Below are 13,278 nucleotides of genomic sequence, written 5' to 3' on the forward strand. Positions count from 1 at the left end.
GGCAGTCCACTCCAGAGGGGGAAGAGGGGGTGGGAGCCGATGCAGGGTGCATGGGGCAATTCTACCCTCCACCTGCATTGCGTCACCTTGTGGCACCACCGGTGTGACGCGCACTCTCCTGCCCTATTGCGACCACAAGCAAACAGACAAATGGGCCGGTGGCCACACGGGCTCCTGCTGGGCTCCTGCTGGAAGGCATTGCTGCTGCCAGTGCCATCACAAGGCAAGGCTGGTGGCAGGGCATGGGTGGCCTGGCTGCAGGGGCCCTGAGGTAAGCTGGTGCGGGGCACATGGGGAAGCTTCCTCCCCCACCTGCCTCACCTCACCTCGTGGCAGCAGCAGTGGTGCGACATGCGCTCTCCTGTTCTGTTGTGGCCACAAGCAACCAGACAGTGGGATGGAGTGTCGGGCAGCTGCAAAATAAGAGATCCCCCCAAAATAAGCCCTAATGGGTGTTTTGGTTCAAAAAAAAAAAATAAGATTGGGTCTTATGTTCAGGGAAACACAGTATGAGCCAGTTGTCAAGCCTCTGAATTTTGTTCATGTGAGTGTGGGGATACTGCAGTGTGGAATGTGGTTAAAAGTCACTTTTTCAGTGCCATGGTAACTTCAAACGATCACTAATGAATGGTTGTAAATCGAGGACTACCTGTACTTCCAGAGAATATGTTTAAGATTATCCTATAAAAATAGACAAGAATATGAGAGGTACTTGGTACTCTCTGAGCTTGCATGTTTTCTTGCAGTCGTTTCATTACCCAAACTAGATATCATCATCACCACTGATGATGTTACTTAGTTTGGGTAATACTAGCCTGAAAAAAAAAAGCAAGCTCAGAGAGCACTAAGGATCCCTCATTTTAATCCCGAGCTACAAATATTCTTCTTTATTAGGCAAGAATATATATCAAATCAATATATACAGTATCTCAGATCTAACCATTTAGACATTGTAATAGAAGACATTGGTAGTCAAAAATCAAAAGAAAGCTAATAGCATCTCTCCGCACTAACAAAAAGTCCAATTATTTTGAAATGAGATGGTCAATGGTGTAACTAAGTGGCCATAAGGTAAACAAGGAATAAATTATCTCCCTTTTCTTGGGTATCCTCTGTGGGAAAAGAATCAAATTGTTACCCTATGGCATGGTTCCGCAAAGTGGTGAATAACGACTCCCAGGGGTTAATGGGACTATTACTATTATAATTATGAGGACCCAGATTGTTGGGGGCAATATGCTGACTCTGTAAACCGCTTAGAGAGGGCTGGAAAGCGGTATTTAAGTCTAAGTACTGTTGCTTTTAGTTAAAATAGTATTTATTAAATAATTTTCATGGGGGTCAATGAACAACTTGAAATTTCATGAAGGGGCCGCTGAGATGCAAAATTTTAGGGCTCGCATTCTATGAGAACAAAAAATGACCCTCAAAATGAAAGATTATTGTTTTAATCCGAAGAGACGCAACCAAAATCCAATCATTTTTTTAAAAGATGACGTCATGAGATGATGTAACCGAGTGCGGTCCGACAAATCAGGGGCAAATTATGTTCGTTTTCTGTGGGAAAAGAATCCAATTGTTGTTGTATAGAATGAAGGAAAAAAATGAAATTCCTTCTTGAGGGTTCTCGGGAGGTATCCGTTCCATCCCCGGAACCTCTTCGTTGTGAAAAGATTGTTGCCCGACGGAAGGTGTTCAGTGTTGCGCCGTCCGGACTGCGGGGCATTATGGGGGGTTTGCGTTTGAAAACCGTTTCTTTTCTTTTCTTTTCCTCTCCTTTCGACGGATTTGATTAAAATGGCGCCCTAAGGCACGGGCCAGTCAAACACCGGGTTGGGCGGCTGGGGGAGTGGCCCCGCGAAGAGGGAGGAAAGAGGGCGCTCTCCCCGCCCCCGTCCCCCCCTCCGCGAGCGAGGATGGCGAGCCCGGACCAGAAGTCCCCCAACGTTCTGCTGCAGAATCTCTGCTGCCGCATCCTGGGCAAGGGCGAAGGTAACTGTCTGGCTCCCCTTCCCCCCAGAGGGTTGCTCTCTGGCAGGAAGAGAATAAGCGGCTCCTTTGTAGCTGACAGGGCCACTCGGAACAGCCGGGCTTTCCGGCTCCCCTTCTCAATAATGAGGAGGAGGATGGTGATGATGTTGCAGAATACAGACGAAGCGGACCGCGGGTGGGGTGGGAGAGCAGGCTGCTTCACGTGCAGTCCCTTGGCGGGGACGAGAGTAGCGCAACTACCTTATGGACTCTTCTTTCTCCTCCCCTCGCATCCGGGCGAACTGAAGCAATGGTTCAGTGGGAACTCGAATTTAAACGGCTCTTCAGTTATGCCTCTCAGATCTGAAACTAATCATCCCCGGTCCAGGGATTATAGTCCTGGGAATCGTGTTTAGTTCTAGTTTAAATTTCTTAAAGGAATAAGAGAAGCCAGAAGGAGCAGATGTGGAAGGCAAATAGTGTGCTGGTTGTAAAACTGCATGCAAACATGATTTACCTGTAGGGTAAACAAGATTTATATGTATAAATTAGCTCTCATTGAAATCATTGATACAATTTTTTGAAAAATGTTCTTAGTTAGTAGGCCAATGGACTGTTGTTGAAATGTTGATACCAGTAGCAAGCAGTGAAAGATTCTGCAAGGCCAGTTTCTTGTAGACTATTACAAGAGGTTAAATACATATGATTGTTTACTACTTTCATATATGTTAGTTCAGACATTCGGTAGGTACAGGAGTGCTACTTAACTGAATGCAGGTAAGTCAAAGGATAGCAAGATATATATACAATGTGAAAATAGATACTATACATAGATAAATTAAAAGGATGGAGTCTTGGGATTCCAAATATTACTGATGTCAAGAATCTAGCAAGAACTAACTAGCAGCACACAGAAAGCCTTGTGATCCTCATCACTTTCATAAAAGATGGATAAAAAGATATAAAAACAAACATTTGAAGATCTTCAGGAACTTCATTACTTTCTCTGAAGACTTTAGTTAATAGAGGAATCCCTACAACAGTTGCCAAAGCTGCCACAAACATGTCAGATGCTCAAGATGGATTTAGAAGCAAGTGAACTGTAGAAATCAAGAGAAGTTCCAGGATTATCCATAGCCACTTTTGGGGGGATAACTGCATCAAAGATACCAAAAGGCCACTGGCATGTCAGGAGAAATGCCCTAATAGACAATGTAGGCCAAAAGGCATACCCACACCAAACAGTACTTGAAGTCACTACCAAGGGTCTGGCCAGCAGGCAGGTCAACTCTGACATAATCTTTGTGGCAAATTGGGCACATGAAAAACCTCTGCCAGACTATTTGCCAGAGTTAACTCTACATCCTGCTCAGAAGAGGCAACTTACAGTCAGAAATCAGTCCATTAGATTTTAAGGTGGAAATTCAGATCAAAATATGGCGAACTGTGGCCTATAGTTTTTGGAGAAGAAATGTCATGAATGTTTAAAGCCCTTATTCCAGGCTAGCCATTAAACAATACATGTACCCGAGACTGGCTTAATAAAGAAGACTTTTTAATTCAACTGTATGTCAATAATGAGAGTATGTTTTTATCTAAGGCAGTGATGGCAAACCTTTTAGAGACCGAGTGCCCAAAAACTGGCCCCACGCTGCTCCACCCTCCTGTCCTGCCCCCACTCTGCCCCATCCCCCGCCCCACCTGCCCACAGGACCACTCACCGCCTCCAGGGCCCATCGCAGATTGTCCAGGCAGCCCAGCAGCACCATGGCGGCCATGCCCTCTGCCCGTGCCCCACAGCATCAACTGCGGGATGGGGCATGAGGGCAGAGTCTTGTCTACGCTGCCTGGCTGCCATGTCCTTGGCTGCGCTGCTCCGTGTGGGCCACGCTCAGGTGCGACTCTCCTTCAGGGGGGCTGCTGGAGAGGAGGGGGTCGCGGGGGGAGGCGAGGCTGGGGTAACGGCACGTGCCCACATAGAGGGCTCCGAGTGCCGCCTCTGGCACCTGTGCCATAGGTTCGCCACCACTGATCTAAGGAAAACCAGAAAGGACATTTAGTTAAGTTCATCCATAAATAACTTTCCTCTTGAGAGAAGGGTTTGGTCCAAAACTTTTGTTGTGATGAGAATTATTCAACAAACATTTTTCATGCCAATTGTGTCTTGGAAGTTGTAATCTAGTAATATACCTCAGATGGGATCGTAATCAGTTAACTGAAAGGAAAAAGGTTTCCCTTTTTTCAGACTTATTTCTAAGTTCCCAGATGAAATGGGGAAAATGGTGATGAAAGCAATTTCAGGAGCATTCACTCTGGATCATGCAAACTGGTGGACAGAGTGGGAGAGTCCCCAACCCCAATGCTTAGACCTTCTGGAAACTCTTATGAAAAACCTTATATTAGCCTCTCTTTTTTTTTGCTGAGCAGTAAGCATAGCTTTGATCTTAAGGCTCGCCATAAAAATCTCTGTGATAGAACAAAATAGATACATTCAATACTAAGAGGTCATCGCAAAGTGAGACTGTCATTCTGCTCAGAAGTACTGTTAATGCTTTGGATAAGGAAAAAGATAGCCTTCAGGAAAGTATAGATGAAAAAACTGAAAAAATTGCATATCTAGAAGACAATTTAACTAACAAGAAAAAGACTATCCTCAACTTACAAAAAACAGTTGCTCAGTTGGAATTGTCTTTAGACCAATTAAAGTATACCTTAAATGGGAAAGACCGTGAACTTGCCAGTCTCCACCGCCAGTTTGATGCAATACACTCAGAGCTTGGAGAAACTGGCAGAATAAAAGAAATGGCTTTGAAGGCGGCTGAAGATCACCTCTAGCTTCTTCTCGGAAACCTTCCTCCAATTTATCCATCACATGATTGTGCCTTTTTATCTATGTATAAAACTGCTTTTGGTTCCCTCCTCTCCAGCCTCTCAGTTTAGTTCTTGGACAGTTACGGGAGAAAAGAATGACATATATAAGAAGGGTGCTCCAGAGTTAAGAGCAAACCCCAGGCTGCCCGGCTGGTATTGCATCACTTGAGAAGTGTGTGGCTGATTCTCCCTCCCAGTTGCTTTAATAAACTGTTCTGGAATTTTTTTTTAAAAAAATCTCTGTGATAGTTGTAGATCTTACCTGTCCTCTTAGCTCCCTCATTGCCAGACTTCTGTAGTTGAGATTGCTTACACCCATATGTAAAAAAAGATTTCTGATCAATGTATTTTACCTTGCTATCTTTTGCTGTATTGCATGAGTTGTAACTCTCATTATAAATCACTCTTTCCATTTTCAAAAGTGAAGGGCAGCTAAATTTTGCAGGTCAGTGCAGATTTTCTAACCTGTTGTGCAATTCATGCATGTAATGGAATTGGTATATGCTTGGCACAAAGATCAGGGATCATATTGAGAGCTGTGGGATAAATTATTTTTTAAAATTGCTTTTTAAATCTGAATACAAGATAATTTTGTTACTCTATTGCATTGTGATGCTATTGAATAAGACATGCCAGAAGCTAGTCCTGGTAAGGGTAGTGCTTATCATTGGGCCATGACCTTTTGGAAAGAATGCTCTACTTAATTCCCTGAAGCTTCTTTTTATAGGGATGTTTTCTACATGTTTCAAAACTTGCTTGAAGGTCTGGGATCTTTAAATAGATTAATCTTTAAATAGATTAATGATTACTTTTCTTCAGGTAAAATGGTATTCTCAGGCAGCTGGGTAGCTGTCCAGCTGGAGGTAAAAGGAATATGGACTAAGAGCCAAAGACGTCCACCTTGTGGAAAATTGTGAAAGTATGTCTCGCTCCAACCCTTAAATTGTTTTGGAAGGCACTAATTTGTTCATTTGTTGCTTCAATAGGCCTTTAGCCTTTAAGATCCATTATAAGCAGCTCAAATAGTCTTCAACATACAACTGGTTGGTTAGTGGCTATTTGTAGTTATGATGGATTCAGAAAGCACTTCTGGTCATAGTAAAGTGTCACACTGTCTGCCCTCCCCACAGTTACACATTTCAGGTGCTTGGCAGTCTGTTTGTATTTACAACGAGTTACAAGTTCCCTGCGATCATGTGATCACCATTTGCAATCTTCTCTGCCAGCTTCCTCAGAAAGTCAATGTGAGCTGACAGGGAAGGTTGCAAGCTGCCACTGCTGCTTGCTGAAAGGACTCCCTCTTGTCTCTGGAGACTGGGTGAATGAGCTGCCAGCTGAGGGAGCTAATATTCTTCTATAGTATACAGAAATGAAACTTAAATCATGATTTAAGCTTCTTTTCTAAATCCTCCCTCACGCCTGCAGAAGGAGGTGAGTTCTCCTCTATGCATGGAAGAGAACCCCTCATTTGGGGGTGCAGAAACTAAACTCATGAAGATCTAGGCTTCTTTTCTGTACCCCACAGAAGGATGTGAGATCTCTAGAGGGGTGCAGAAATGGACTTACATCTTCATGTTTAAGCTTTGTTTCTGCATCCCATTGGAGGAGTTTCCTTTTGTGGGGTGCAGAAACAAAGCTTAGATAGTTTAGATATTAATGGTTTAAGCTTTCTTCCCCTGCATGCCAGAAAAGGGTTCTCCATGCAAGGAAGGGAATTCTTCTGGTGGGGAGCAGAAAGGCATCTTAGAACTTTATGATTTAAGCTTTGTTTCTGTTCCCTTGAGGCACCTATCAATCCTTTTAATGACCCACATCATCACTTAACAACTACAATTAGGAGAGCTGGGATTGCTGTTGTTGAGCAAAGTGGTCATATGAGCACCTTGCTTAATGACAACTTTGCTCAATGTCTGAGATTCCAGTGTCAGTTGTGGTTGTAAGCTGTGGACTTCCTGCATTTAATTTAAATGTATAATGATGTTGTATATATTGTATGATGATGTATTTTAATGGTTTGTGTTATGCACACCACCTTAACTGTGCCTTAAATCAACATATCAAAATATAATAAAACATCCATTATAAAGAAAAAATGCTTTGCAAGTTCATAAGCAGAAACACTGTAGACAGGTTCTCCTGCTCCAGAAAGTGATGAGCAGGAATTTACTGCCCTAAAGAAAGCTGCTGGCTGACAGTCTGATGAGTTATATGAGAGAATTAATGTTAGTTTCCCTTACTTATCACCATGGCATAGGTCTGAAGTTATTCTAGATCAGTTTGGCTTCTGATACTTATCCATGCATATACTATATGTCTTTTCTGATGCTTCGTCTCCCAGAGAAACTTAAAGTGTGCCCCAGGATTGGTGCATAGAAATAAACTGCTCAGGGGCAATTTTGTCAGAGAGCCTAGATTGCCTTCTGTTCCTAGAAGCCAACTACTAGAACAGAAGCCTGTCAGATCATTAGAAAACTCCCCAAACACTCTCTAAAAACCTAGATCAGTGATGGCGAACCTTTTAGAGACCGAGTGCTCAAACTGCAACCCAAAACCCACTTATGTATCATTGATTGCCGGGTGGGCATGGCCCATTAGGTGGGTGTGGCCCATTGGATGAGCATGGCCCATTGGGTTGGTGTGACTGCGGTGGTAATGGTAGATTGGGTGGGACTAAAAATTTCAGTCAATCTATTCCAAATTTACAAGATCTTTTTTTTTTCTCACGAGAAGTTGTAATTGATTGATTGAACCTTTTTTTTTTGCACACAGCCGCGGACGCTTAAAGCGAAAAGGTTTTATAAAACCCAGCTGAAGGCCTAGGACTTCTGACCTCAAATACTTGTTTATTACTAATTACCTTGTTAATGGAAAAACCATTCAGCTAAATGTTTTAATATTTTTTTCATTTGCTCCATCAAGTCTTTGTCAACATAGTGACCACATATTTAATTTAATTACACATTTTCATATTTTTACAGCTACAACAATTAGAATATTTTATTCTGGGGATTCTTTTCCATTTTAACTTTATATACTAGTCTCTATATACTGTTTCCTTTCCAATTTCCCAGAGGATTTGCTGAGAGCCCCTTCTAGGCTTTGAAATATATATATTAAATAATGGAGTGTAAATTCCTCTAATACATTAATGAAAAGAAGAAAATATATATTGCATAATAGATGGTAAAGAACAATCACCACTAATCATTAGGGAAACATGGTTTTATAGCAATTAATATAAAAACGCACATGATTTAAATTGCTAAAAAATGTGTTAGGAATATGCCTTCATCAAATTGATAATGTATGCTTTTTGCTGTAGGCACTTTGAGATCAGAATAGCATATAATAATATCCTTAACTTTTGGAGAATGTTCTGTAAATGTGTTCATTAAGAGGTTCTGCCAGGATAGTCAAACAAAGACATAATCTTAAAATTATTATCGTTCACATAAGTTTTTGTATTTTTTTCACTCCTAAAGTGAGGTTTCTGAAATCTTTGAACTGGCATATATGTGGTTTTGGGCTTATTCTAAATGGCTTTCTTATTAACTCTAAAATATATATTCTCACATTGCTATGTTGTATATTCATGAGATGCAATTAATTCATTTAAATAAGAATTTTTCGGGTAATAAAAGTTAAGGGGTAGTTGAGGGTGTTTCTCTTTTATTTTAATTATAGTTATAGTGAATGTTAATATGATTAGATTACTGTTTAATTTTTGTTACTGGGACATTGTTAAGCCCCAGCGTTTTGAAAATTAAGGTAACAAATAGAGAAGAACATGCAAAATAGATGTTAATTTTGCTATCTTTTCTATATATTGGTTTGTGCCAGCTTGTGAAGTCCATTAGGATCTGCAAGATGAAAGCTTGTTTTTCAAGATATCAGCTCCTTCCTTCTGCTTTTGGAAAAGTCATTTGGCATTTATCCCATTGCATTTGGCATTCTTCATTTTGCTGATCTAGTTTTGCCAAATATGAAATGAAGTCTCTAATAAAAACAAGGAATTAAAGATCAGATGGTGAAAGGAATGCATCTCAGAGATCACATTAGGCTTTTTTTTTAATGCTTGGATATATTTTTCTCCCTTCAGATCTGCAGCTTGGCACTTTTATCATTGAAATATGCTACCATTTTTTACTTTTCTAAGTTTATCAAAACAAATAAGTAAACAATAAGCATATTAGGACCAAGGTTCTGATGATCACTCAATTTTCATTGAGTATAGAATGCTGAATACTGAAGGAATAATTATTGTATGCAGGCTCCACTTGTGTATTTTTTTAATTTTGCATTTTTACAATGCTTTATCAGTTTCCTGCCATCCCTCACCCCCCACTCCCGTCCAGCCATTTAAAGACACAGGTTTCTTTAAATAAAGAATTAAAGTCTAAGTACTGAATGTTCATAGTGAATTTAGAGGTAGAATAAAGAGCGGATTATTGGGTTCCACAAGCAACGGAAGGCAATGGCTGACAGCCTTACCAGACATTGACAGAATACAATATATTAAGCCATAATATGCTTTGGTTTTGATTTACACATCATATGATATCAACCATGATGGCTTTCACGAGTTATGTGAAAGAAGTACCGTAATATAACCTCCCACTGTTTTTCTTTTGCTGTTCAGTAATGTTTACAGACTACAGATGCTTATACATAGAATAACATGAATGCTGTCAAAAATGTGTCTGAGTGCATTTTTATACTGATGATTACTAAAGCTGCCATTGGCTAATCAGTACCGATTACCCTCCATCCCACACAATATCTAGTGACTCTTAAGGGCTAAGCAAGGCGTTAGAAAAACTGAGTGATATATTTGGTGGTGAAAACACAATACATGTTCTGCCTCCATTTAGAATTATCCAAAATTGGATTTAAATGCTGCTCCAGCATATACAGCTGTTTAAATCTAGCTTTCTGATTTTCTTGTTTCCATCAGCTTTTGACCTGAGAAATCAGCTTTAGAAGGAATAATATATTGTTTAATTATAAAGATTCAAGTGAGTAGTACTGAAAAATCAAGATATTATTTGAAGTGTCAATGTTTGAAAATCAAGCTTGTTTTGACTTAGATTGGAATTGTTATTGGAAGTTATGATTTTAAACTGAAGCTATACACTCTAGCTGCAACTGAAACTCCCATTAATGCCTTAAGCACAGCTATATGCACTTGGTATTCCCCCCCCCCCTGTTTTTTTCAACCACGAGGAGGCAACTTGTGACTTTTAAGTATCCTGTTGTCCCCAGGTCCTGATTTTCTCCTAAGCTCTGAGATTGCAACAATAAAATTAATGGAAAAATTACTACAAGGCACAAATTTCTCCCTCTCTTCAAAATAAAGATGGAAATAGAAGTCTATGAAGCAAACTATTCTAAATTACCACTATTAAACCATCAGCCTATCACATCTCTAAAAATCATTTTTTGGGACTTTCCACTTTCCATCCATAAAAATCTCAACTCCCAAATTTTGTTTTAAAAAATTGGCTTTTTTCTAATGACATCACATCTCTCCATGTGACATCATGTGCAGCCTTCAGTTGATTGGGGGAGTGAGTCAATGCCCCCTATTTTTACAAGGTTGTGTACACATGTTTTGTTTATTAAGGGGAGAGGAAGCAACTAAAATTGAAAGGAAACAACTGAAAAATGTGTGAAAAAAACCTGGCTGCTTGAATCAAACACCTGGAAACCCCATTGTAATTTTTGAATCATTGTTTTAAGAATTTTGCTAACCTAGTTGATTTTTGAGTTGAACAAATAGATGTTCTCCCTTGACAAGCTATGTAAAAAATCTCATCTAGTTTTTTAGAGTTGGGTTGCTTTGTTTATTACTTAACCCGTTGTGAATGGTATTACATTAATTGTCTTATAAATAAATAAAATTTATGCTTCAATCTGTGTCATCTGCTTCAGCTATAGGCAATATATAATTGAAATGGTTTTTAATAGATAAGAAGCCTCTGAAAGCCTTGGGTTTAATTGAGGAAATGCAATGTATCTTTCTTGGGTTTGTGATGATTGCTTCCAAAATGATTTAGATCAGTGGTTCTTAAATATTTTGGTCTCAGGACCACTTTATATGCTTCAAAATGATTAAGAACCCCAGAAAGCTTCGGTTAATATAAATCTATAAATATTTATTACATTAGAAGTTAAAACTGAGAAATTTAAAAATATTGATTTGACTTCATAGACTGCCTGAAAAAATCCCCAGACAATACTTTGAGATTTGTTGATTTAGATCAAAGATCTTGATTGTATAAGACCACACTTTATCCATTCAAGCTGCTGTATTATGAAGGCTTTGTTTTTAAAGAGAAATTTCCTGACAGTTAGAACAATTAACCAGTGGAACAACCTGCCTCCAGATGTTGTGAATGCTCCAACACTGGAAGATTTTAAGAAGAGATTGGACAGCCATTTGTCTGAAATGGTATAGGGTTTTCTGCCTGAGCAGGAGGTTGGACTAGAAATCAGTGGTTCTTAACCTGGGCGATATCACCCCCCCAGGGGGTGATTTTGTTTTTCAGGGGGGCGATGGCACAAAAAGGGGCAATGTGGGGGTGAAGGAACAAAAAGGGGGCGATATGGAGGCGATGGAGTGAGAAGTTTTGGGGATACTTTTGAGACTTTTTCGTACAGTGAATCGCTGCATATCTGTCATACAAAAACATCAGATCACTCACTATTAGTGGATTGAATTGTTTTCAAATGTTCCTTTAGCTAGCTTCAGTACAGAACGCCGTACATATATGAATACGTATCGCTTATCTTCATGCGCGTTGCGCGTAAATTGAAGAATTATTTCCTATGTTGTGATTGAGAGGTTATGTTGGGGGAGGGGGGCGATGGCAACTTCGTCATTGGCTCAAGGGGGCGATTCTTTCAAAAAGGTTAAAAACCATTGGACTAGATGACCTCCAAGGTCCCTTCCAATTATTATTATTATTATTATTATTATTATTATTATTATTATTATTATTATTATTATTATTATCATCATTATCATTAGCATTATTAGCATCATCATTATTATTGTTGTTGTTATTTCTATCAGTTTACTAATATATGTGAAGTTATGGCTTCCAAGTCTTGAAAAATCTCTGTTCAGTGATGAATATTTTTGGATAACACTGAGTTCATTATCAATTTGTCCTAAGTTCAAAGATTGTTTGGAAGATAATATGGGTGGAAAAAACATGCCTTTTCATGAACTCTTTGAGAGAAAGATAGGATACATTATGATTAAATAAACAAATACAATGAAATATTTGCAGTCTAACTCTGATTTCATTTCAGCTGATGTAGCTCAGCAGTTTCAATATGCAGTGCGAGTCATTGGAAGTAACTTTGCCCCTACAGTTGAGAGAGATGAATTTCTTGTGGCAGAAAAAATTAAAAAAGAACGTAAGTTTATTTTGAATTTGCTTTTTAATGGTGTTTAGATTTATTTTTATACAGTTCATACTGCTGTTAAATTGTACTTGATTAGATTCACTTTACTACTTATCAGTGCTGCATTATTACTCCAGTAATTTTTATAAAGCCTAACTAAAATTTAGTATTTGTTCGTATGAATTTAAACATATCACTGTTAGCTGAAATTAATACAGAGAAAACATAATGCAGAACAAATGGCTTTATGCATTTTTTAAATTCTTTTTTAATATCACTTATAACTACTGTAGTGAAGAAAATATAAAATGACAATTTGAAGCACTCTTGATAAGTCTCAGAATTCTACGCTGTCTTTGCTGTTCCCATCATGGTTGGTATCAACCTCTGAGGGCATCAGGTGGATTGTCTGGCTCAGATAGTATTTGCTTGATTATTGTCAATAACACACAAAAAGATCTGAGATGCAGAAGAGATTCTAACGTAAAGCAATTCTAAATAATGAGTAAGGGGATAACAAGAGGCTCGTTTAAAGTAAGCCCAGCTGAACTTGAGGGAATTTAGAGTAGACTTAAACAATCACAATAACAACAAAATAAACTTGTATGCTGCCCAACTCAGTCACTCCAGGTGTCTAGCAACAATTAAAAGAAATTACAAACTTTTAGCCAAACTTTTAGATAACTATTAGACAAGCTTACAGACTTTAGTGGAGTCTAGTATAGGTGAATTCTAAATCTGAGTTTTTGCCTCACCCCATTCTTTTATTTTTTAAGCTTTTTAATGGCTTGACATATATATAGGTTACAATAGCAATTGGGACTGGGATTACTGTCATTAAGTAATAATGTCGTAAAGTAAAATATCAAGTTACCACATTGCTTAGTGATGGCAATCCTAGCAACCGTCTTAATCCCAGCACCATGCACTAGTTAAGAGGTGGGAGTAAGGAGCTTGGGAGAGGTGATGGGGTGCTGTGGATGGGGGTAGGGAGTGCATGCAGACCATTGAGGGCCTTATGTG

At 39.2% G+C, this 13,278-nt stretch overlaps 1 protein-coding gene across 1 annotated transcript in view; it reads left to right on the forward strand.

Moving 5' to 3' along the window:
- The first annotated feature begins 1,711 nt into the window (after positions 1-1,711).
- Positions 1,712-13,278, forward strand: part of TUBGCP3 (tubulin gamma complex associated protein 3) — an 80,706-nt gene continuing 69,139 nt past the window's right edge. The window contains exons 1-2 of the mRNA XM_039359740.1: positions 1,712-1,992; positions 12,160-12,267. Of these exons, the coding sequence (XP_039215674.1) occupies positions 1,917-1,992; positions 12,160-12,267 (184 nt within the window). The 5' untranslated portion in view covers positions 1,712-1,916. The remainder of the gene's footprint in view (positions 1,993-12,159; positions 12,268-13,278) is intronic.

The sequence above is a fragment of the Crotalus tigris genome, unplaced genomic scaffold (genome assembly GCF_016545835.1).
Source record: "Crotalus tigris isolate CLP2741 ecotype Arizona unplaced genomic scaffold, ASM1654583v1 scf7180000019116.999743, whole genome shotgun sequence".
NCBI lineage: Eukaryota > Metazoa > Chordata > Lepidosauria > Squamata > Viperidae > Crotalus > Crotalus tigris.